This window comes from Perissodus microlepis, chromosome 3 (genome assembly GCF_051167445.1).
Source record: "Perissodus microlepis isolate ML-2025 ecotype Zambia chromosome 3, ASM5116744v1, whole genome shotgun sequence".
NCBI classification, from domain to species: domain Eukaryota; kingdom Metazoa; phylum Chordata; class Actinopteri; order Cichliformes; family Cichlidae; genus Perissodus; species Perissodus microlepis.
The window spans coordinates 5,007,354-5,033,819 of NC_140463.1; the positions used below are offsets into that span (position 1 = coordinate 5,007,354).

A 26,466-nucleotide genomic window follows, 5' to 3' on the forward strand; every position below is an offset into this window, starting at 1 on the left:
CAGCAGTCAGATGTAAAAGCACGTACATGGTGAAGTCACCTGAGTCCGTAGTTCCCAGAGTCGAGTGTTTATTTTCACCCACATCAGAACAGGTGCTGCTCGTGTGGTTAGCTGATGAGAGAAGCTGAAATCTTTGTGTGACAGAGCTTCTGTCACGGCTGGGGGCAGTCGTGTGGTGTATTGAAAAAAAGGATCCAAATGCAGGTACTGGCTGGGGTGCGAGTGAGTGTTTATTTACAGCGGTGAGAAGGCGACAAAACAGGAAGAGCAGAGCGGGGAGTAAACAAACCTAAACTGGGAAAACTAACGAACAAAACTTAAACCAGACACTCACGGGAGGAGGAGCAAAATGCACAAAGAGAGATGGCAGAGAGCCGCAGAGTGAGTACCGGGTAACATAGAATAATGCAGACTGACATGGACTAAAACAGACGATGCGACAGAGAGCACAGGAAAACACAGGGCTTAAATACACGGGGAGTAATCAGGGAATGGGCCACAGGAGGGAGACACAGCTGGGAGAAATTAGGCCAACGAGACGGGGGAGTGGTAAAACTGAACACACTGACATGAGACATGAACTTTCAGAATAAAACAGGAAACTAACAGACAGAGAACCAGACAGGACACTGAACTTGACAGGCGGACTCATAAGTAGACACAATAACACCATGGACAGACAGAGGGAACACAGGGAAGTGGGAGCAGGCAGGCAAAGAACAGAAACCTAACAAATGGCAAAATCACAACAGAATACATACTCGGAATGAACAAAAGCATAAGGAAACACAAAACACTGAGTCCTCAGACTCAGGACCATGACAGCTTCCTTGTTGGGACCATGAAGTGTTTTATCTGTTTACGTTAGTTTAACAGCTGTTTGAATGATGTGGAGTCCAGAGAGTGCATGTCAGCAGATACTGAACCTGAAGCTTTGCTGAATCATATTGTTTCACATTGTTCTTCAGTGTTATCAATAAAAAAAAATAACAGTTTGACTTGAGTTCAGCAGACAAGGTTTGATGGGAACTCCAAGTTCACAGTGAGATGAAAATGAATCACAGATGTTCGGTCACACAGTGGCTTGTTTCTGTCTTTGCTTCCTTCAGCGCAGTGACCAACGTGCATGACCGTCCCATTTTTACAGAAGGTGAAGGAACCACAGACGCCACAGAAGAAATTAAAAAGTGAAAGAAATGACGAGTTTCTCTGTGTAAACAGGAAGCTGAGGACAGACCTGCAGAGCTCCTGTGGACACGTTTCACTGTGTCAGTCTCACCGTGGGAACATTTACAGACAGTCATCAGCTTCCTCCTTTCTTCATTCACTTCCATTTAATCCAATCAATGGAGTCATGATGGCAGCAAGTGAGGAAGGCGTCCTGTTTCCAGTTCCTCCAGAGAAACCAGGAGGAGGAACTGAAGAAATCAAACTGCTGCTGGTTTGAGTCTCTGCAGCTTAGTTCACACGTGTGGGACTAATAAAGGTTATCTTATCTTGAACTCTGACAAAGGTCGTCTACGATGGAGCTGCTTCCTTCATTTCAATCTGATCAATACTTTGAACTCCTGCTGTAATTTCAGCAGTTTTATACATTTAATTTAACACAGATTTAATGAACAGACAGATCTGCAGATCATCAATCAGGAACTTTCCTGTTTATATCAGGAAGAGAGGGGGCAGACTTAATGACCTCTTGGGGTACAGCCAGTGATTTTCAGGAGGGGCCCAGCAGTAATAAATGCATCAACTAGTTTTTCAGCATTTTACTCTGAGATTGGAGGTTTTCTTTTTGGAGACAGCAGAATCTGAATGCTTTGTTATGTTTGAGTCTACAGGGTCTGCGGTGCTTCCCAGGAGGAGCGCCACAGACCCTGTAGGCTCCTCTTGTTAGTGTTTTTGTTTTATTTATTTAATATTCATGTTGTTATCTGTGTGGATATTGTGCTGGAGTGGACAGGGGTAAAGGATTGCTGAAAAAAAGGCCCACTCAAACAAAACAAAGCACACTTAAATCATACACAACGCCTGAAGGACAAAACAGAGGGAGGTATGCAAACAAACATACATTTTTACCGTGTGTGTTTCTGAGAGACAGAGTAAGAGAAATGTGAGTGTCTGTGTTTGTGTTTGTCATGAAACGTACTTGAAAAGTGAAATTCGGTAATGACTGTAAAAATGTAATAATTATGATCCAATTAAAAAGGAGAAACAAATGGCTGCACAGCAGCTCAGGGAGTTTGCGTGTTCGCTCAGACACATGAAAAATTAGAGGGAACATTGCTGTCGAGGATGACACATATGACAGATGACACTCGTAACCAAGAGCTTCAGTTTTATTACTGTTTAGTTTGAGAACGTTCGAACAACAATGATTTAACTTCCACGAGGCAGTCACAGCAGGAGATGGGTGGAATTGTGTTTGTAAGAAATACACAGCTGAGTGTCGTCTCCATAAAGGTGAAAGTTAATACTATATTTCCAATATATGTGGCAGATTTGAAGCATGTAAATTATGAATAAAAAAGGCCCCGATAGATAAAAATATTTGCTTTGAGTTTCTCTTTGAGTTCATTGGAGCAGCGGCTCGGCCTCACTGTGACGACGCTGCTGGTGCTAACAGGGAAGTGGTGAAGCTGAAGGTGTCACTCTGCTGTCGGTCGTCGTCTCCACAACATGAAGACTTCATGTGTGTCTCTGCTCCTCGGTGAGTCAAACACTCATATTCATCCATTCATTTACTGCACAGCAGCTTCCACACTCTGTAAAGGAGAACACATCGTCAGCTCTCACTGACTGAGCTGGAAGTTCCACTGAAATCAAACCTGTGTAGATCTGCTGGTTTGCTTCGTTTAGGAAGAGTTCGCTCTGCTTCTTTGTTTATTTGGTTCCACCTTACAGCAGGTCAGCTGGACAGGAAACAAAACAAGATGATATTTATGTAAGAGCATCAGGCTTTAACTCGAACACACAAAGAGTCAGTGAATAACAGAAAACAGTTTCAAACTTGCTGGTTTGTAGTAATGAAAGTTTGTTTTTACTATGATTCAAATTTGTCTCATTAACATCCGAAACCTGCTGAATGCTCAGAACTGAATCTAATGAAAGTCGAGCATGTCGACTGAGTCAGTGAAGCTTCAGTTAGTGTGTGTAACATGACGACTGAACATGAAGGCAGACGACCTTTTTCATGAAACAGGAAACCACAGCTGCTGCGTTAAGCTTCTTCTGATTGGCTCTGTTGTGTAGACGATATTTCCTTTATTACGAACAAATTTTCCAATGTGTGGACAGTCAATAATCGTCCTGTGTCTCTCAGGACTCTGGAGCTTCACTGATCTGTTTTCAGATCTAAATGTTTCCATCAGTCACTGTTTGGGTCAGTTTAGGCACCAAACTCTAAATAAGCACGTAAAATGTAAGCCTGCATTAATAATGCATAAACATCAAACCATCATTTACATGAGGTGACACATGTCAGCCATGCTGATGGTTTGTTCTCATGAGCGGTGCTTGATGACCTGTGATGGTATCATCCTCTGATACAGATGGTCCAGTGTGTGTTAAAATAAAAGAAACGATGAAGCTCCTTTCATCCTCAACTTGAAAAGCTCGATGATGCAGAGAAAAAAACGATGTGACTATAACGTCAGAGTGTCTCTAAATGACCTCTGACCTTCAGTGACCTCTGACCTCCTGTTGCAGGTGTGTGTGTGCTGCTGCTGTCTGCACTGACTGTTTGTGCAGGTGAGTAGATGAAGTGCACCATGGTCCAGGACAAACACTGAGTGTAAACACTGATAGAAACTGTCCGTCTGTCCTCCAGTCTCTCTGACCGTCAGTCCAAACCTTCAGCAGTTCTTCACAGCAGCCTCAGTGTCTCTGACATGTGACGGTCAGCTGGGCTCTGATGGATGGACGGTGAAGAGGGACACAGGAAGTGGGACTGAGTCATGTGGAGCGGGTGGGCGGGGCTTCGGGAGGACAAATGGTTCATCCTGTTTGTTTGATGAGTTCGAGCCAATCAGTGGAGTTTACTGGTGTGAAGGTGAAGCTGGAGAGAAGAGTGAAGAAGTCAACATCACTGTATCAGGTAATGAAGTCGTTCATTTAATCATCAGACTAACAGCACACTGTTATACCACCTCTACATCACTCTGTGGGGCTTTTCTTCAGATAAACATGTGATCCTGGAGATCCCTGCACTTCCTGTGAGGACAGGAAGTGATGTCACACTACGCTGTAAAAAGAAAACTGGTGGCACAGCCGCAGCTTATTTCTACTTTAATGGGCGTCCTGTTAGACCTAAATCAGAGCACATAATCACCATTAACGTGCAGCAGTCTGATGAAGGTCTGTATTGGTGTTCTACTGATCAGTTTGGATCATCTCCTCAGAGCTTTCTGAGGGTCAGAGGTCAGATCACTGACATTACTTCCTGTTTCAAGCTAAACTGCTGAGCTGATAATAAACTGACTGAACCAGCTTCCTCATCTCTCCTGCAGGTTCTGTGACACCAATCTCTGTTGCAACAACAAAAAGAGCAAAAACAACAACAACCACCATCATCACTCATATCTCCCATCCTCCTTCCTCCTCCTCCTCCTCCTCTGTTCCAGTCATAGCTGCTGTGGTTTTTCTGGGTCTTCTGGATCTGGTTCTGGTTGTAGTTCTGATGAAAGGGTGGAGACAAACAGGTATGAAGTGTGTCAACGTCTTCAGAGCTTGTGATGAAACATTGGTGAAATACCTTTTTATCTCATCCTGTAACATATGATATGAAATGTTTGCTTACATATTTGTGTCTCATTGTGTGATTCAAGGAAACATTATTTACATGAAACATACAAAATATTCACCTTAGATATATGTAGGAGTCACTGATTGGCCCAAACTTCAACCTATCACATCATTGCACAAATGAAATCATTCTATTGTTCATGTTTTCAGGGCATTTAGCCACAAATTTCCTTCACATGTAAATTTGTTAAAATGTTTAAGAAATGTTTGTATTATAAATGTATGTTAGGTAAATGATATTTCTCAGTTATATCTCATGTATTTTACTCACATACCGTGTGCAGGAGAACAGCGGTGAGCCGTCTGATATCACAATAAGACACATGTGGGTTTGAATCTGCTGGTTGTCCCGGGTGTTTAAAATGACGTGTACGAGGTTAAAGTGAGCGTAGTTTCACTTAATTAATCAAAATCATGGATCCTGAGTCTTTTGAATCAGTCTTATATTCTTTTCATTGCTGCAGGAAGAACTCTGCCATCACTTCAGAGGAAAGTCGTCTACGAGGGTCTCACCTTAAAAAAAACAGCCAATAAGATTTCAATCATCCAGTCACATGTTGTTTTTTCCAGTCTGAGGACAAACGCTGCAGGTAAACACTCAGTTTTTATCTAACAAGCTGGTAAAAGATAAAATCAGTGAAAATAAAAGTTAATGTTTACACATTATTTATTTTCACTGTGATCTCCGTTCCTCAAATTCCTGCAATTAATTAATGCTTCAGTCTTAAATATGATCAACCTATCTCTCATAATCATTTATGGACCACAAGCCTTCAAGTCTGAAGTAGTTAAACTGTTACTTAAAAAACCATCTCTAACCCCAGCAGCTTTAGCTAGTTATAGGCCAAACTCTAACCTTCCTTTCATGTCAAACGTTCTTCACACATGTCGATGCGTGCTCAACCATCCAGGTAAGTAAATTCCAAATGTTTGATTCTGTTCACCTGGACGTGGCGATTTCAGTGGGAGAAACGTCCAAGTGACTTCTTCAGTCTCAAAGTTGCGGCTGACGATGAACAGAATCAACCTTCACACATGTTCTCCTGGTTTAAAAAGAGGTCATTGATAGCCTGGGACACCTGATGTTCTGCACCAATCACATCCCACATATAGTTCTTATTCAAGCCTTCAGTGTTGTGCAACATATTGGTGACACACATAATGTGACAGATCCTGTCTTAACAATAAAAATCCCTAACTCACAGCGGGGTGGGGGTGCAGGTACATACTCTGCAGTGTTTCCTGCCGCTCTCCTTTCTTTCCCTCTTTTCTCTCCTCTCATCTCCTCTCTCTCATTTTCAGGTGTGTCAGAAGAAAGTAACTGATGGGCTGTCCAACCTCTTTTTAAAGGAAACAACAAGCACTCATTTAAAATGAGTGTAGAAACTGACAGATGAACTTTCAGTTAATTTCTTTGTTTAATTAAAATTTGTTTAAATAAAACTCTTGTTAGCGACTCTTCTGTTGTTTTTCTCATTGGCCTTATATCAGCAGGTTTAATACCAAGCATGTGACTTTCTAAAGAACTGATTTATGATTTTTCAGGTCTTGCATTTGGTTGTAGCACAAACTGAAAGAAGTTTTTAAACTTCAGCATAAACTTGATAGGAGGTCATTAGAATTTCAAAGCACCAGTCTAGCATAAAGCTAAAGTTTCCAAATGAAAGCCTTGCAGATTCACAACAACATATATAATATTTTGATAATAATAATAACCTTTATTTAAACAAACAAACAAAACTTTAATCACTTCTATATCCAAGAGGCAGCCAGTCAAATGTTCTCTATTTGAACCTCTGAAAGTCTGACAGTTTTTTGAACGAGCTGGAGGCAGAGATGCGCTTTTGGCTGAGAAGTGAGGAGGATGTTTTCAAGATGTGCTTAAAAGATGAATAAATACAACTGCTGTAAACTGAAGTACTGAGTCAACATCTGTGCTGAAATAAAAGTTGAAAAAAACACTTCAAAACGTCCCTTTATGCTCGCTCCTCTTCAGCAGGGCTAGCTAGATGCTAAAGTACCGCAACTGCAACTTATGGGCACCTGCAGTGGTTCCAGTTTGGGACAAAGAAACATAAATAAATAAAAAATATGTTCCACTTTAACCCCTTTAGCATGCAGCATCTCTATTTGTTTAAAAATGTGGGCAGTAAAACTGAAAAGCAGTCAGAAAAAAACTACTCAAGTAAAATACAGATACATGAAAATGTACTAAACAGTAAATAAACACAAATCTCTGATTTATCAAGATCTTCAGACCTGAGTCTGTGATGAAACTCAGCAGAACAGATGGGAAGCAGCAAAATGGACATTAGAAATGGATGCCAGAGAAACCTGAGGACCAGGTTTGTGGAGCTGGTGCAGGAGTTGAAACAGTAACTGGTGGTTTTCAGTAAGACACAACTGGTGAAAGACTGATTGTTAAATGTTTCTAGAACATACCCACGTACCCGTGCACATAATTAAAAGCTGTTGGTTTATTTGGGGATTTTATTTTTTATTTATTAATACGCTGTTCTTGTTTTAAATACACTAAACTTACTGTTACTCTGGGTTTTGACTTCTTGGCTAACATGCCAACCCCCAATCCCATCCCTAAAACTTCCCCCATCTCTGCACAGGATGGAGAAGAACCTGTCTCTTGTCTTTAAACAAACGTAGAACTCACTCAGACTGTGAGTAAAAACAAATGATGACCACCGCACTGTTTGAAAAGATTTAAACAAAACAAAAAAACAAAGTGATCTAAATAATTCCCCAAGTAATGAGGTTAATAACAAAAATAAATCCTAATTAGAGGTGAAGAAAAAGAAAGGAGAACATCTTAAGTGAAACTTTTGCATGAGACAAATCAGAAGAAAAAAGACGTTACAAACACAACAGTGATCATAGCCCAGTTTATGTTTAACATATCAACAACACTTTTATTAAAGCAGGTAAATCTGTGTGTTTACTTTGAAACATTAAAGAGCTCAATAAAAACAATCACACTGACACAAGTTACACAGCTCAGTCATCCTGAAACTGAAGAACATCTGATTTCTTATCTGAAAATCTTTCAGTCGCTCACTCAGACCCACTCTGATCAACACTGTTACTGTTCTACCACCAGCCACTTTATTAGTGGCCCTAACTGCAAATATCTAATCAGTCAATCACATGGCAGCAAACCAGCTCATTAAGGCACGTAGACAGAATCAAGCCAGCCGACTCCAGTTCAAACTGAGCATCAGGATGATGACAAAAGGTGACATAAGAGACTTTGAATGTGACAGTCTGGTCTGCGTATTTCAGAAACTGCTGATCTGCTGGGATGCTCCCAACAACCATCTGTGGTGTTCACAGAGGACGGTCTAAAAAAGAGAAAATATCCAGTGAACAGCAGCTCTCTGAGAAAAAATACTTTGTTGATGTCAGAGCTCAGAGGAGAATGGACAAACTGCTTCAATAGCTCTCATTATAACCAAGGTCTGCAGAAGAGCATGTGTTAATTCACAGCCCGATGAACCTTGAAGCAGATGGGCTACAGCAGCAGAAGACCACACTGGAGCGGAAATGAGCTTCCTCCAAAGGGTGGCTGGCTTCCCCCTCGGAGGTAGGGGGAGAAGTTCAGCCATCTGGGAGGTGCTCAGAGTAGAGCCGCTGCTCCTCCATAAAAAGGAGCCAGTTGAGATGGTACGGGCACGTCCCACTGGGAGGAGTCCCCAGAGCAGACCCAGGACATGCTGGAGAAATTATATCTCTCGAGTGGTCTGGGAAGACTTTGTTGTGTCACTGGACAAGCTGGGGAGAGGCAGGCCTGGGCTTGTTTGCTTAGACTGCTGCCCTGGCAACCCGGCCCCAGAGAAGCAGAAGAGGATGGATGGATGGATGGATGGATGGAGTATCATCTAAGGTAACCACCGATGGTGTTTTTGAAATTAAATATTTAAAGTGATGATGTTTCAGTGTTTCTTGTGTAGTTTGTGAGTTTGTCTTATTTCCTGTTCTCTACAAACTTGATTTAATCATTTTAAGGAAAAGAGCAAAAATCAAAATGAGCTTTCAGCACATCATTCACAAACTCTGAAACTTTACACTTAAGAACTGAACTGTTTCCCTAGAGTTGCTGTGAATACATCTCATGCAGTTTATTTACTGTCCTCACTGTCCAGAAGCAGCAGCGTGACGAGCTGATGATGTTAACAGGGAAGTGGTGAAGCTGAGGATATCAGTTTTCTGTCAGTCGTTGTCCTGGCAACATGAAGATTACATCTGTGTCTCTGCTCCTCGGTAGGGATGGGTACCGGTATCCATAAACGGCAGTAACCAGACCGAAAAGCAGCGCACATTTCGGTGCTTTTTTTTCCTGAGCTGTGATACACTTTAGATTCTAGCCAATCATTTTACGTTTCCGAGGATAGTAGGCGGGCCCAGGTATGTACGTTCTTTTAGAGCAGAGCTACAGATTAAAAATGCCCAAGACGAAGCGGTCAAAATTCTGGCTGTACTTCACAGCAAAATATGCAAACTCAGCAGCCTGCAACAAGTGCTTTAAGGTGATACTGTGATACTGTCAAAGGAGGTAACACCTCAAACCCGATGAAACACCTGGTGATGCAAAGCATTTTTTTAAAAGCCGAGAAATGCGCCGTATTTGATAGCTTGCTGCGAGACCTCACACCGAGCACATCTACTGCGGGTGTGGTGCCTTTTATCGGACCCGGAGCAACATCCCCCAAAAACCCGAAGAGGAGAGTCCTGGCCCCTAGCCCTGCCAGTGTAGCAGAAATGATGACGGATGATGATGCAGCAGCAGCCGTTCTTCTCTGCGTGAGTAGCTTAATGTTGTTCATATGTAATTTAGGTTGAGTAGGCTAACCACGTTATTACATTAATGCAGTAAGGTGAACTAGCAAACACCTTCGTAGTTACATGCAGCTGTCTTCTTGTTTGATGGCAGATACTCCCTTCACCCTGGCCAAAAAGGCTAAAATGACCAAAGAAAAAGCACCGTTTAAGCACCGGCACCGTTTCAAAAGTACCGGTTTGGCACCGGTATCGGATAAAACCTAAACGATACCCATCCCTACTCCTCGGTGAGTCAAACACTGAAGTCCTTCACTCATCTATCACAGATGTCAGCTTTCACTCAGGAAACCACAGCTGCTAGCTGCATGTACTAAATGTTTGTCTGACCAGCCTTTGTTACGCAGTCTTCACTTCCTCTGTTGTAAACAAATTTTCCATTATCTGCACTTAATCTAATTTAATTTCTCTCAGAGTTCGTATGATTTGTTATTTTGATGATTCAAACATGAGCAGACAGAGACTCACACAGGACGTAAACCTGCAAATAACAGCAATAAAAACAGCCTCTGCAGGCAGTTCATCCCACAACTGAGGTGGAATGAACAGCTATAAACCATGAGCAGAGTTGGAACTCAGAGTTCCTTCGTGTCCTCATGTCAGCTGACATCAAGAATACAATTCAATACTAAATTCTATGTGCAATAACCCAATTGTATACACATAACACTATTTATTGCTCTGAATCTCATTGTACAACTGTATAGTGACAATAAAGGCATTCTATTCTGTTCTATGTTAACAGTTATGCTGTTAACAAAGGTGAAACCGCTAACTTAAACACTGGTTGGTCCTGGACAGTCCATTTAGTGCATTTCCTCTGCTAAATGTTTCCCTTGTTGTTGTTGGCTGTTTGAGAAAAATCTTCCTGAAGGGAAATTCCACACTGTTCCTTTGTAAGTGTTCAGTAATCCTCAACGGCCTCTCCATGTAAACTGATTTCACACCTTGGATCATTTGAAAGGTAACAGCTGTTGAGTTTGCACTGCAGAGTACCCACCCTACACCTACACCCACTGTTACTGTGTTTAAAACCCAGTGTTAATTTGGTTATCTGATATTGTGTGATATTCAGTATATATGTATATATCTATATTGGGTGTTCAGTTATAAAATGTTCTTCAATGATTTTGAGGGTTTTTTTTGTTGCTATTGGTTTGCGGCTGCTTTGCGACAGTCGACTGTGGTAGTACATCTTAGCGGGAGGGGCTACGAGCTCTTAGCCATGAGCTCACGTAGCTTGTAGCTGTGCCAGAGAGCAAGCTTGGGTGAGCTAGCGGGGAATATCTCCTTCTGCAGTAGCCTTAAAAAAGACTATTGTTCGTTCTCCTGCCAGACGCCTCGCTGCTGTGCTGCCTCGCTGCTGTGCTGCCTTACTGTGCTGTGCTGCAAAAAAAAACACCCTTGTTTTGTTTTTTTTTGCATTCACAAAGACTATCCAAAGACATTTTGGTCATTGTCAAATAGACACTCTCTGATTACAGACTGAGGATGTTGTAGTGTTATAATCCCAGGACTGAAAAAGACACAATATATTCACAATATATTCACTTGTCTCCTGGCTAAGATTTCTGAACAATCTAGCAGGAGATGGTCCATATCTATGGGACTGATTTGTGCTAATAACGCCCATTGTATGGACTGATAACAGCCGAAGCGGGTGAATAAAGTCACCCAGTCGCTAGCTGTGCCATTACCCAGCATACACCACTCCCTCCATAAATGCAATAAACGATACAAAGGTAATAGCCTATAATTAATTTATCTGCTGTATCTGCTGTTTCTCAGGTAGTTGTTTAATTATATAATTTATTGTGTTCTGTATACGTCACTACAATGTGATTTTGGAAATATATAAATATACGGACAACAGGCTCTTCCGCGGCAATCTCTTGTCGTCAATAAGCAACGTTTAGGGAGCTCTATAGTATTCAATGAGAGGACCCTGCACGTCGATAAGTGAAGCAGAGGGAGCCTGACCATGCGTCACACATTTGAGGAGTTGGGAGTGAGAACGTGTTGAGTTATCAGTTGGAAGTTTTCATTGACTGAGCTGATACTTCTTTTAAAATTAAGTCTGTTCAGTGATGGGTCTGTCTAGCACAAACCCACTGGTGGAACGAGACAATTCTACTACAGAGTCATTCCATGAAAATGGCACAATTTGAGTCCCTCTCACCTCTTATGGTGTATTTCATCTATTTGGTCGCCAAACTTTCAATTTAAACAGCTTTACATATATATTAAAATGTACCCTTTAATACAGTGTAAAAAAATGAACTAATTTTTTATCTTTTTATGGGAAATAATACAGTTTTTTCATTTGACACCACCTATTTTGTCATGTCCCTCATGGCCTTGATGAAAGTTTACTTTGAAAATACCAAATAAAACTTTTTAAAAAGTCAATAAATTTTGATATCAACCTAAACATCTATTTGTGCTCTTTTGTTGTTAATGTTTGTTTTTTTCAAATTTAATTGTTAATTATTCATTAAAATCACAATTATTTCTGTACCTGAGTAACCCCTCAACCCCGTTACACAAATGATCCCACCCCCATAAATACAATGGTGTCATCCAGAATTCCATATACATCAGGAAGTGACATCACTGAAGTCTTTTGGACAACAGGACCACAGAGACAGGCAAGTTGCTCCCATCTTTTCCTTTATTTTAGTCATTTATCTTGCGATATTGTGGTCGTCAACCTCAATGACTCAACACCGTAACATGAAAAAAAGATAGAAAACTCTTACTTATGAAAACGGTTTTTGTTAGTTCATGAATATATGGTGATTTTGAATTTCATGCATGCCATGTGCTCTCTGTCTGGTATTCACTACATTAAGCAGCGGCCAGTTTGTGCAAAAATCTCAACCCCGTCACACTCAACCCTGTTATGTTTTAGATTGTAACGGGGTTGTGAGATTGTGATGGGGTTGAGAGTTTAATACTTTGGTTGTTAAGTTATCCAATTATTTAAATGAATTATTATTATATTCAATCACCATTCTTATACTGCATGCTGAATGTGATTTATGTTCCATGTTAAGGATGCAAGTAAGATGGCACCAACAACAGCAGCAGAAAGGCAAAGGAAGTATCGGGAACGCCTTAAAGCTGATCCTGAAAGAAGGGAGAGAAACCTGCAGAGTGAGCGTGAGAGATGGAGAAAGAATGTAGAGGCAGGGAAGAAGAAAGCAATTAATGAACTGAGTAAAAGAGAACAGCGTAAGAAAAGAAAAATGTGGAGAGCAGCTTACCATAGGAGCAAGGAGAGGGAAGAAGTGCTCAAGAACTTGAGCACTCCTCCACAGAGTCCTGATCAGGGAGATCACCCAGAGCAGCCTTCACAGCCAAGATCTTCAAGGTTAGGGCAATGGGTAGTTAACAGTGTTATAGTGAAAATGTCATTTTATGTCACTTTCACAATGTCATTTTAGAAACAGGGAGGGCAGGAGGAAAAAGGCATAATTTTCCACACCCAAATCAACTTTTATTGCTTTATTTTATAGGCAACGTCTGGTGGCTCGGAAAAAGTACAGAACAGAAAAAAATAAACTCAAGAGGCAAATAGCGGAACTCCAGGAAAAACTTGAAAAAGAAAGAAAAAGCAAAGAAAAATACAAAAAAAGGTGCCAACGTTCAAAGAAATTTTCGGATTCCCCACAGTCGAAAATAACACGACTCACTTCAAATTGCCCCGTTAACCCCCAAATAAAAAAAACCTTACTTTTCCATGAATCACTTATTGAAGATATTAGGAATAAATACAAAAAAGCCACCAAGGACAGAGAAAGGCAACTGATTGCCAAAGTGGCGACAGGGAGAATTATAAAAAAAATACAGGTTTGAAAAGTTTGCAAGTGACTCCCTCGGATTTTCAAACAAGAATTTTAGACATCATGACAGTCTTCATTTTGAAAGAAACAGGACCAGCAGGTTCACTGAAGACTTCAAAAAAAGAATCAAGGCGTTCTATCTCAGGGATGACGTGAGTAGAATGACCACAGGAACCAAACAAACACTCACAAAGGACAAATTAAAAATGCAGAAGAGGTTCCTGATGGACACGATAGAAAATATCCACAGAAGGTTTTTGGCAGAAAACCCAGACCAGATGATATCCTATTCCCTTTTCTGTCATCTTCGCCCCTTTTGGGTTGTGAATCCAACACTCTCTGAACGTGACACATGCATGTGTAAGTTGCATGAAAATCTCAGCTTTCTGGCAGTGAAGCTCCGTCAGTTGAAACTCATTGAGACTGCCAACACTGAAGAGTTGATAGAGAAGGTTTGCTGCAACTCATCCAGCAAGAGTTGTATGTATGGAGAGTGTGTCCATTGCAAGGACAAAACTGTCCACATCACAAGTGCATACAACAGCACCGCAACCACATCATTTACCCAGTGGGTGATAGAGGAAAAGGAGATAGACAAAAAGGGAGAAAAGGCAACTGTCAAGGTGACAGTCAAGAAATCTGTGGAGGGCACACAAGAGGACCTCATTGAGCTCTTCCAGAGCTTTGTAAAGAAATTTAAAATGCATCACTTTAATATCAAGCAGCAGTATGCCTTCTGCCATGAGCTGAAGAACAACATGTCAGGGGAGGAGGCTTTGATACATGTTGACTTCTCAGAAAATTACAGCTGTAAATATAGTTCTCAAGTTCAGGCGGTGCACTTTGGGGCTTCACATCAGCAGGCCACCCCTCATACTGGTGTGTTGTATGTTGGTGGACTCTCAGAGCCTGTGTGCTTTAGCACCATCTCCCCCAGTAGACATAAAGGCCCTCCAGCAATATGGCAGCACCTAAATCCTGTGCTAGATTACCTTCATGGCCAACATCCACAAGTGTCTGTGCTGCACTTTTTAAGCGACGGACCCTGTACGCAATACAAACAACGAGGAAACTTCTACCTTTTCACTACAGAACTGGACAGAAGAGGATTCAAGGCTGGTTCTTGGAATTTTTTCGAGGCTAGTCATGGAAAAGGAGCACCAGATGGTGTCGGGGGAGCCTTAAAAAGAGCAGCTGACATGATGGTAGCAAAGGGGCATGACATCCCAGATGCAGAAGAGTTATTCAAGGCCTTGTCTGAAACAAACACAAGTGTGAAACTGTTCTTTGTGAAAAGTGAAGATGTTGAGGAAGCTATGGAGAAAATGCCGAAGCAGATACCAGCTGTTCCTGGAACCGTGAGAATTCACCAGGTCGTTACTGTAGCTCCAGGAGAACTGATGGTTCGTGATGTAAGCTGCATGTGCACAACACGGAAGCAGTTTAACTGCAAGTGCTTCAACACCCAGTGTTTCACTTTTGGCCAGAAGATAGAAACGGCTGTATCACAGACAGGCAGTGGGGGGATCCAGGAAAAGAAATCCAGTGGGAAAGTCCAGAGCTGATTGGTAAATGGTGTATTCTCAGATATGACGATGATTTATATCCAGGCATCATTCTAAACATACAAACAACACAAGTCCAGGTCAAATGCATCGTGTTGGGTTAAACCGATTCTTCTGGCCGCATAAGGATGATATCCTCTGGTACCTGTTTGATGATGTCCTTGAACTCATTCCACCCCCACAGGCTGTGACAAGGCGCCATGTGGAAGTCTTGAAAGAGGTGTGGAACCGACTCACAAGATGAATTCATGAAACAACCGGCACATTCATGCATATATACAGACACACACACTGATGCAGGCACACACATGCAAAAGCACTCTGACATGGACACAGACACAGGCACCGATACAGACAGACACATTGAAATCGTTAACTGATTATTATTGTTATTAGTTCAACCAGTTCATCAAGTTTAATTGTATGTTATCGGAGCAAGGATGAGGTGACTTTTAGCACCTCATGAGGCTCTCTTATGCCTAGACACACACACACACACACACAAACACACACATTATGTTACATTTGAGCAATTCACTTTACAATATTTGTTAGTTGTTAATGTGCTGTTGTGGTTGTTTTTACTTGAGATTAATAAAACTTGATTCTACGGCAATTTGTATCTGGTGTCCTTCCTATGGTTACAAAGTGAGATATAATGCTAATGGAAAGCCCTGTACATTGAATTTAGGGGAAAAACTGTATGTAAAGCTGTATTTGTCTCTTCAACCCTTTTACCATCTTCAACCCTGTTATGCTAGTCTCAACCCCGTCACACCTACATTTTCATATATAATTTTCTTAAAATGTTGAAAAAATAATTTAATGTTTGCTGATTTCTGTCTAAAATATTGAGCGCTATCATATGATCATTGATTTAAATTACAATTCTTAGTTAATCTAAATTTTTGATGAAAAATGAAAAGATTGCTTTCACTCATTAGTTACATTTCAGGATTTAAAAGAGTAAAAATGTGTGATTTTATGTCATTTTTCTATGTAAAATTATTGAATTAGTATGGGGGACATCTAACTAATGTAAACATATTGATTTCTTTAGAAATACATTTTATGATAATATTCAGAGAGCCTCCAAAATGTCCATAACAGGGTTGAAGAATTACAGTCACTACATCTTAAAAATATGATCAATAATAAAAGAAAACTAATGCCTGAGATGGGAAAATGCATTTTTCTGATAGTTAAATATATCCTTAATGATGTGGGATATACATATAAATAATACATTTTGGTAAAAAATGTGAAAATATCCAAGTCCAATTTTAGCTATTCTCGTGGAATGACTCTACAACAGCAAAAAGCATTGGACACAAACCAGAACGCTTTGATGTCGTGCATGAGGGAGAGAACTATGACAAGCGCCGTTCTTTCGCTTGACCCCCAGTTGCTCTCGTCTGCTCCCTCGTCTTGGATTTCATCTTGGAACTCTGCCATGCAGGCTGGTACCTTTCCCCAGTACCTTTTTTAAAGTGTAGTCATGAAAAAGGGACTTTAATTTTAACCGCAGGACATTTTGAAAACATCAAAACATCTTTAGAACTTCTTTAACCAGCTTTACCCATTATAACAAATATTTGTTCTCAATGTTTTGCATAATTAAATAAAAATGATTTATTTGACAAACCCTTATTTTATTCTATCTCAGTTTGAACTAAAAGCTGATCCTAAACTAAGCACAGATGTCAAACTGATTGATCAGCCATCAGAGGAGTCTGATCAATGGAGCTGCTTCTGTTCCTGATGTCCCCTGTTTGATCCTGGACCTGAACTCTCCCTGCAGACACAAGACAGTCAGACAGGGACAGACAACAAGGGACAAACTTGTATTTTTATACTGACCTTTGACCTTTAGTAGCACTGTGGTCTCTCTTGAAATGCTTCTTTCTTTGCTGCTGACATTACAGATGTATTCTCCACCGTCTCTCTCTGTGGGGTGTTTCAGGGTCAGACTGAGGTCTCCAGTTTTCAGCAGGTCTTCATTCATCTTTGTTCGGTCTCTGTAAACCTGGTGCTGTTCTTCAGGCTGGTCAGAGCCGTTCTCATACATGTGAACCAACACTGATGGTACAGGGTCAATGCATCTCCATACAACTTTAGCATCCTCAGGAAGGTTTTGTGTGGTTTTGAAGGGCAGCTGGATAGACTCCGCCCCCTCCTCCACCTCCACCACACAGTCTGAGACAACAAACACAACATGAGCTGTACAGACAGCAGTGAATCTAGAAAACACCTTATTAAGCTTCTTTATAGATGCTGCAGTCTGATATTTACATTTAGTTATTGTTATTGTTATTTTTTTAAACAAATACACTGTAACAAATATTTCATAGGTATTTGCACTGACTCATCACTCTCAGCAGAACTGTTTTCTTTCTCTTGATCCTTTCCCCTCAACTCTGCAGATGTACTTTCCAGTGTCTCTGTCTGTGGGGTGTTTCAGGGTCAGACTGAGGTCTCCAGTTTTCAGTGAGTCGTCTCTCATTTCGCTTCGGTCTCTGTAAAGCTGGTCTCGTGCATCAGGCTGGTCAGAGCCGATAAGATATTTGTGAACAGTCATCGGTGGTTCAGGTTCATAGCGCCACCACTCCACTTCAGCATCTCCAGGCAGGTTTTCTGTGGTTTTGAAGGGCAGCTGGACAGACTCCGCCCCCTCCTCCACCTCCACCTGACAGACTGAGAGGACAACAAACACAACATGACACAGCAGCAGTTTTATTCAATGATTCCAAAGAGAACCTTAATATTCAATTTTAGGCTCAAACTATGATTTTTAGTTTAGTCATTTAGTCTCATTTAGTTTGAGTAGGTTTGCACACAAAGAAAGAATTAAAGAATTTTTAATGGTAGCTTCATTTTAACAAAGTGAGACAAATTATCAAGATAAAATCCAGAAAACAAACAGTATACAAAAGTTGATTAATTAATTAGTTGATTAATCTGTATATCAAATATCATTGATGAAATATCAATGACTAACACTGAGCAGTGCTGATTTTCTATCACTGGAAAATAATTAAAAATGCTTAAAAATGCTGTAATATTTCAGTGTTAAAATCTTTGTAAAATGCCTTGATGCAATTGTTGTTGTTGTTATTTGTTGCTATAAAAATAACTTTTAATTCTGACCTTTGACTCGAAGCCTCACTTCTCTCTTCAGCAGGATGTTTCCCTCCCTGCTGTAGACGGTGCAGGTGTAGGTGTAGGTGTCTCCATCTGTGGGGTGTTTCAGGGTCAGACTGAGGTCTCCAGTTTTCAGCAGGTCTTCATTCATCTTCGTTCGGTCTCTGTAAAACTGGTCTTGCTCTTCAGGCTGGTCAGAGCCGTTCTCATTCACGTGGACCTTTGTGGTCCGGATGTAAATGCAGGTCCACTCCACTTTACTGTCTTTAGGCAGGTGAAGTTTGGTTTTGCAGGGCAGCTGTACAGACTCGACCCCCTGCTCCACCTCCACCAGGGGGACTGAAAGGAGAAAAAATACCACAATGAGCTGAACACAGCATCATCAGCACTCAGCACATTTTGTTTGGATGAAGTGAAACATCTGCACTGAAAACATGTTTGACTGGCTCCAGTCTGACATTTGTCCCGTTGCTCCACTGAGCAGAGACTGTGTTATATTTGATGTCCTAAATCAATTATGGGAAGAAATTTATCATCGGTGCCATCTGTCTTCATCTTCACTTACTACACCCTAAACTGGAAACGTTAATAGACCGTCATGGGAGCTTGCCTACTTAATATTTAATTACATGTAGATTAGTATCAACTTTTGTTAAATGAACTGTTGTTCTCATCTCTGCAGGTCCAGACTCGTAAAAACATGCAGCATTTTAACAAGGGGGAAATAGAAGAAGCTCATGTGAGTTTCCTTCAAAAAATTGGATCCTCAAAATTCTAGATCTAGATTTCAGGCTGACATCCATCCATCTATCCATCTTCATCCGCTTATCCGAGGCCGGGTCGCGGGGGCAGCAGCCTAAGCAAAGAGGCCCAGACCTCCCTCTCCCCAGCCACCTCCTCCAGCTTATCCGGGGGAACACCAAGGCGTTCCCAGGCCAGCCGAGAGGAGAAGGCTGGGTACTCCGAACTGCCACTCGGTGCATAAGCGCAGATGACAGTCAGGACCCGTTCCCCGACCCTAAGGCGCAGGGAACAAACCCTCTCATCCACCGGGAAAAACCCCAACGTACCGGGAGCAAGCCGAGGGGATATTAGAATACCCACCCCCCGCCCGCCGCCTCTCACCAGGGGCAACTCCAGACTGAGACAGAGTCCAGCCCCTCTCCAGGAGACTGGTTCCAGAGCCCAAGCCATGCGTAGAGGTGAGCCCGACTATATCTAGCCGGTACCTCTCAACCTCACGCACTAAGTTAGGCTCCTTCCCCACCAGAGAGGTGACATTCCATGTCCCTATTGCCAGTCTTGGCAGCCGGGGGTCAGTTCGCCAGGGCCTCCGCTCCTGGCCGCCACCCGGCACACAATGCACCCGACCCCTATGGCGCCTCCTGCGGGTGGTGGGCCTGCGGAAGGATGGGCCCATGGACTAAGGCCCGGCCACCAGACGCTCGCCCTCGGGCACCCTCCCCGGGCCTGGCTCCAGGGCGGGGCCCCGGTAACCCTATCCCGGGCAGGGTAAACTGTTCCCTCGATGTTCTTTTCATAAGGGTCTTCTGAATCGCTCTTTGTCTGGTCCCTCACCCAGGACCAATTTGCCATGGGATATATATATATATATATATATATATATATATATATATATTAGGGGTGCAACGATACACAAAATTCACGGTTCGGTTCGATACTTTGGTGTCACGGTTCGATATTTTTTTGATACAAAAAAAAATGTTCATGCCTTTTTAATTTGTCATTTATTAAATTTTCACGGCACATTCTGCACCACATCTCTGTGCGTTCATCATTTGTTTGAAGCCAGCTCACCTCCTGCAACTACTTTTCCGAGAATACGTGCTTCTTTTGTGGTTCGGACTCCTTCTGACATTTCTTTGGAGGTGGAGGAACATCACAGTAATTGTTTAAAGGAGCTTCTTTGACATCTTTAAGAGTTCTAAACAAATGTCTGTCCTCCTCCTGAAAATCCTATGTACGCAAACACGCGTTGCAACTTCTTATCTTGTGCGCGTTTTTTATTTTGACAGCGAATGCGCACCTGCGGACCACTTATGTGCAGCCCTGGTTATTTAGCTCGTCATATTGCAGCCACAGAAATTCTTTTGTCCATGAAACCATAAAGCTGCACTTTCTTTTTGCCTTATAGTCTGATTTGTCATAACTTTTCCGTTTTGTGGTAAGCTTTTCTTTGGCTGTCACTTCTTCACCCTGACCTGTCTTATTTGGCTCAGCAGAACTAAAATATATATCCTGCTGCTTTTACACAGGCACTCACATAACGCTCAGCGATTCTCTGCGCGATCAACCTCTCACATGTTTAAGCTGCGGGAGATTTCACTTGTCATGTTTGCATAGTAAGCTAACGATTGATAAGACAATGTCAGAGGAATTGGTGCGCAAATTATCGTCACTCACCAATCAGTACTGTCGCTCTCTATACACAGTTCGCGCGATTGCAAAGTGAAAGCAAAAAACAAGCGCAAATTCAAACGATTTCAATATGTCACATATTGACAGTGGCTCACCGATACCAATGACATAATTACCCAGCTACATTTCCGAAAGAATGCAAAAGCATTGACATATATTTTTCCTTCCTACGATAGCCCGACGGGCAGAGATAGATTTTGGTAGCCCGACTGGAAAAATCCCTAGCCCCGGGACGTCGAGAAATGGCTCTTTCCAAAATAAAAGCTATACTATACGCTTCTTCTGGGCTATATTCTCAGCAGCATATTAAACATATCAGGTCCCCATAAGGAGAATCCTGTGCTAACGGCTGTCTAAATGACTCAGGTAAAGTTTGTAGCATGCGTGCTTGTTGTTTTTGTCTGCTTCCACTTGTCTTTGCACTAGGATGATGTCGGCGTAAATGTGCAGTCATATTCGTTGTGTTCCCACTAGTGCTGTCAGCGTTAATCTGAAATGATGTTAACGCCACAACACGGCAAATCTCCGTTAACGAGCTACCGCGGATCGCCCCGTGCGTGGGGCTGGACGGCCAACACGTTAACGAGCTAACTGCGCTAACACACTAGCTCCCACCCATGTAATTGAGCATTGTGTGGCACATCCGACATACTGTTTTACTTTTGTCCATGATGCGCTTACCTTCAGGGTCATACGTCACATGAAAACCAAAATAGTTCCAAATGCCAGATCTGAATGAGGGTGGGGGAGGTTCAATTTGCCATGTTGCAAGGAGAGCTTAGTTTCTGTCTTGCTAGCTTGCCCTGCGCTCAGTGAATCTGCGTTCGACTACTCCGCCTAGGCTGCACTGTCGAGCGCAGATCCACTGAGCGCTCAACACAGACAGCATCGTCAGAAGGAAAGCTGATAAAATAAATTAAAAATTTTGTATTGTTCATACATATGCATACCGAACCAAAAGCACTGTATCGAACGGTTCAATATCGATACGAGTATCGTTGCACCCCTAATATATATATATAATATTGTCTGAAGTAAACTCGAACACCCACAAAAACACTAAAGACAAGCGGTATGAGTTGACAAACTAATTTCCATGTGACAAACGTTTCATTTCACCAAGTTATCTATTCAACAGCATCTAGTGTCTGTTAATGATTCTAGTGTGAAGTTTAATTCTCTGACCACTGGACTTTTTATTTCTGAGTTAAAAATCTTTACATCATTCAATTTTCTTTTGAGGTCAATAAAAAGTAAAGAAAAAGATACACGAGGTGAATTTATGTAATCTTTAACTAAAGCTTTGGATTCATCATGTCTGTAACTCAGGTGGAGATTTAATCTAACTAATACTGAATCAACTGCTAAATTCGCAGATGGAACAAAAACCTTTTTTTTTTTAAAATGAGCTCAATAATTGTATGCAATCAATATTTATTCACAATGCACATCACACACACACACACAACATACCTTTCTTAAAATAGCTTCTGAAGTAAACTCCAACACTCACGATGACTGCAACTACAACCAGGACACCCAGAGCCACTGGGACACTGATGGGAACTTATAACACAATGAAAACATGAAAATTACATGATGTTAACATAAAATGATTAACACTCTGTGACACTCCATGCAATTTTGAATCTCTTTGCACTGACCTCCACCTTTAACCTGCAGTTCCACTTTGACCCGCTGAACCTGCAGTTCCACTCTTGACTGACTAACTTCAACTCCAAACTCGTGGACGGTGCAGTTGTAGCTGCTGCTGTCAGACAGCTGAAGCTTTTTCAGAGTGAGAGTGAGGTCTCCAGTTTCCAGAGCGTCAGGATTCATGTACGTTCGGCCGCTGAACTGCTCATTTTGGTTCTGAAGGTCATCGCCTTCTCATCGACGCAGGTGCACTGTGGAGGGATGAGGTCATAGCGACTCCACACAGCTGTGGATTCTTTTTCTTCAAAAGTGGGAAACTCACAGGGCAGGAGAACAAACTCCGCCCCCTCTAGTACCTCCACACCTGAGGCACACTGGGAAACTGAGGACACAGACCAAGACAAAGACCTTATTAATCCCACACAGGGGAAACTCAGCATAAGCGACAGGAAGAAAAGGTGAATTCAAAATGTATTTGAAAACTATCGAAAAAATCAATATAAAAAATGGTTTTAAAAAAAAGACAAAATTCTGTGCAAATGGTTACTATATGTAGAAAAATACACCAAGATGTTTTATATTTTGATAAAGTGCAGTGACAGTAATAGTGATTACGCCTGGGTATCGTTGCTGATTTCTAGAATCAAGTGGATTCAATTTGAATCGGGGAAATTTTTCCTCAGACAGTCAGATATATTATAATTCAGATCATGCATCAGTACATTTTCATATTTTTATATCTATAAATAGAAAGCTGACACTTGCGAGACTTTATCAAAGGTGTAAGCATCACAGCAGATGCGTTTGTAACTGAGGATAAAACACAGCAAAAACATGGAGGCGATTTTCCTGGCCTGGGAATTTATTTAAATTTTTAAAAAGTTTAAATTTGTTCAGTAGCCTATTGAACGGCGGAAATTGGACCTTCTTTTCAGAAGTAAGTAAAAGGAATTAAAAAAACAGCGGCCGACAGCGCTGTACACAACGGTAGACTTGTGTGCAAGCGAATAATGAAGAAAACAGATTTTTAGACAGGAAACACAGAGAGAGAGAGAGCTGTGCATGAAGTGTGATTTTATCGTGCTGGAAGCAAAACAAAAGTAAGAAGGAATTCATGACGATGTTTATCAAATGTGAAGCGCATGTAGAGCAGCTTGAGGGGCAGACTGGCTGAGGTGGGTGGCAAAGGACGTGGGGCATAAATCATATCTGTCTAAAAACAGATTCAGTTCATCTGCCCACCTCTTACTCTTTGAGGTGACCAATATCAGACGTGGATTCTTCATGCTCAAAGACTATTTCCAAGATGTTTGGGGAATGAGAACATTTTAATGGATGAAAGTCTGCATCGCAACAATGCTGCTTCTACACGTTCTCTCTACCAGTCCTTTTACAATGAATTTATGTCTAGAACCCTGATGAACCATGTATAACATCTGTATTCAAATATATAACAGCTGCCTGAACAGCTAAACAGTGAAACCGTTTGTGTCTTCTGTGTGGGTGATGTAATGAAATGTTTCCATGGTAATGAAAGTCTGAGGTGGTTTTTTTTTATGTGGAGTTTAAAATGTTGGACGGCTCACAAGTGTTCAAGTTTACAAGTGAGGTTACAAGCTATGAAGCTGAGGTTTCTGTCTGTAGTAACGCCATTTGTGTGTGTTTGTACCTCTTGCCCGTTTTTATATTTTGTCTGTCATCTCTCCCCCTCTTGCCTGTGTTTGAGTCCCACCCTTCCCCCCAAGAAAAAATAAGAGGACTAGAATTCCGTTTTGTCTCATTTACATACTTCTTATGGTAAAAGTCTGGTGCAAACATACACTTGGTCCTAAAACAAATAACAATTCTCTCTTTTGGCTTTAACTATGCAAGAATAGCCTGTGGCATTTGAGAACCTTCCTGATCAACATGCACAAACCTGTCTGATTGTTTCTGTAAGCAAAACCAGTGTGTGTGTGTGTGTGTGTGTGTGTGTGTGTGTGTGTGTGTGTGTGTGTGTGTGTGTGTCTCATAAGTCTAAAGGAAGCTTTTCTTACCGTACAGGAGGATCACAAACAAATCCAAAATCTTCATGTTGCTATACATAGAGTAGACATCTACAAAGTTCATCTTCAGCCGAACCAACTAAGAGATTAAATAATCCTGCCAAGAAGCCAAAGGTGTTATCTGGCTGCTCTCCATGTTACACATCACACCTCTGGATTTCTTTCATTCAGGAAGAGGAAACGATTTTTTTAAAAGCAGGAGGAGGAGGAGTGTTCACAAAAGCTTCCGCCAGTAAAGAAGAAACTGTTTGAATGAAAGAAGCATTCATTAGAGTAAAAACCTATATAACCTATTTGCACATTTAAGACTTCCCACTTTAAATCTGATATTTTAATCTGTTATGTTATAACACTGTAGATTTTGCTGTGCAGATTAGTGATAATTGGTTTAACATACTGTGCCAGCAAACCAAGATCCATAGTAGTGGTCTCAGAAGTGCCACCAAAAACCATCACTTCTGTTTTCTGCTCATTAAAATGTAAAAAGTTCAAAGCCATCCAGGCCCTTATTTCATCAAGACATGAGCAGAGGGTTTACTGAGAAACCATTTATCTTTTTAAGAGGGGAACAAATCTGGGAGTCATCGGCAAAACAGTGGAAAGAAATCCCATGTTTCCTAAAAATATACTCAGGTGGTATCAGATATAAGGAGAAAAGAAGCGGGCCTAAAACTGAAGCCTGTGGAACCCCACATTGAAAAGAAGCAGCAGAGGATACAAACTCACCAAGTTTCACAGAGAAAGGTCTTGATGCATTCTCAATCATCCAGGAAAGTAAATCTCCAAAAGTTGATTCTGTTCATCTGGACGTAGCGTCCAGATGAACAGAATCAACTTTTGGAGTTTCACAGAGAAAGTTTGGTCTGCCAATTAGGATCTGAACCACTGCAGTGCAGTACTCCTAACACCCACCACCTGCTCTAAACTGGAAATTAAAATCTTATGATCTACTGTATCAAAGGCAGCTGTTAAATCTAAAAGCACGATAATAACACAGTCATGTGATTCAGTTCCTAAAAGAAATTATTAAAAACTCTTAAAAGGGCAGATTCTGTACTATGCAAAGCTTTAGAACCAGATTGGATCTAGGACTCAGCTCATCACTGTGTCAGTGGATCCTCAACTTCCTCACAGACAGACCCCAATCAGTGAGGGTGGGAAAACAAGTCTCCCCCTCCATCTCACTCAGCACTGGAGCGCCTCAGGGCTGTGTTTTAAGCCCCCTGCTGTACTCACTGTACACTTATGACTGTGTAGCCACATCAGACACCACCTCCATTGTCAAGTTTGCTGACGACACCGCTGTTGTGGGCCTGATCTCCGACAACATCGAGACGACCTACCTGGAGGAGATTAGGAACCTGGAGACCTGGTGCCAGGAGAATAACCTCCTCCTAAACGTCAGCAAGACTAAGGAGCTGATCGTGGACTTCACTACAAAGCAGGCGAGGAATTACAAACCCCTCATCATCAGTGGCACGCCAGTGGAGAGAGTGGACAGTTTCCGATACCTGGGTGTCCACATCACTCAGGACCTGTCATGGTCCTGTCACATCAACACCCTGGTTAAGAAAGCCCGTCAGCGTCTCTTCTTCCTCAGAAGACTTAGAGACTTCCATCTGCCACTGAAGGTGCTCAAGAACTTCTACTCCTGCACCATCGAGAGCGTCCTGACGGCAAACATCTGCACCTGGTTTGGGAACAGCACCAAGCAGGACAGACGAGATCTGCAAAGAGTGGTGCGCTCAGCCGAACGCATCATTCAATCAGAGCTCCCTGACCTGCTGTCCATCTACACCAAGCGGTGCAAGTCCAAAGCTAGGAAGATTATGATGGACCTCTCCCATCCCAACAATGGACTCTTCTCACTGTTGAGGTCTGGGAAGCGCTTCCGCTCCCTTAAGGCCAAAACAGAGAGAATGAGGAGGAGCTTCTTCCCCCAGGCTATTCGGGCCCTGAACCAGGTGTAGGACTGGACTCTCCCACACACGTCACTATAAGACGGGACTCTCACACACATCACATCACCACACGCACCACCACACATTTCCTATAATCCTATAATTCCTATAATTTATAATCTTTATAATCTTTATAATCTCTTCTGCTATTTGCACATTCTTTACT

General features: G+C 41.8%; 1 protein-coding gene and 2 pseudogenes across 2 annotated transcripts; 2 read left to right on the plus strand and 1 right to left on the minus strand.

Annotated features, from left to right (window-relative positions):
* Positions 1-2,621: 2,621 nt before the first annotated feature.
* Positions 2,622-6,164, plus strand: LOC146389538 (uncharacterized). Its single transcript, XM_084911496.1, has 7 exons — positions 2,622-2,707; positions 3,706-3,747; positions 3,827-4,093; positions 4,177-4,416; positions 4,506-4,697; positions 5,265-5,390; positions 6,103-6,164. The coding sequence occupies exons 1-7, from the start codon at positions 2,677-2,679 to the stop codon at positions 6,123-6,125; spliced, it is 921 nt and encodes a 306-aa protein (XP_084767622.1). The 5' UTR covers positions 2,622-2,676; the 3' UTR covers positions 6,126-6,164.
* A 6,517-nt stretch (positions 6,165-12,681) lies between these two features.
* LOC146389539 (uncharacterized) lies at positions 12,682-15,302 on the plus strand (annotated as a pseudogene).
* A 738-nt stretch (positions 15,303-16,040) lies between these two features.
* LOC146389540 (butyrophilin-like protein 2) lies at positions 16,041-24,475 on the minus strand (annotated as a pseudogene). Its single transcript, XR_014797470.1, has 7 exons — positions 24,331-24,475; positions 22,303-22,676; positions 22,112-22,204; positions 18,206-18,538; positions 17,424-17,752; positions 16,919-17,254; positions 16,041-16,853 (listed from the first exon to the last, which is right to left on the minus strand). The product of XR_014797470.1 is annotated as a butyrophilin-like protein 2 (transcript).
* Between the last annotated feature and the right edge of the window lie 1,991 nt (positions 24,476-26,466).

Bases quoted from the DNA above. Each gene is read 5' to 3' on its own strand.
- LOC146389538 (XM_084911496.1), top strand. From the start codon at position 2,677: ATGAAGACTTCATGTGTGTCTCTGCTCCTCG. The intron at 4,698-5,264 runs GTATGAAGTGTG...TCATTGCTGCAG, and splicing joins GAAAGGGTGGAGACAAACAG to GAAGAACTCTGCCATCACTT. The intron at 5,391-6,102 runs GTAAACACTCAG...TCTCATTTTCAG, and splicing joins TCTGAGGACAAACGCTGCAG to GTGTGTCAGAAGAAAGTAAC.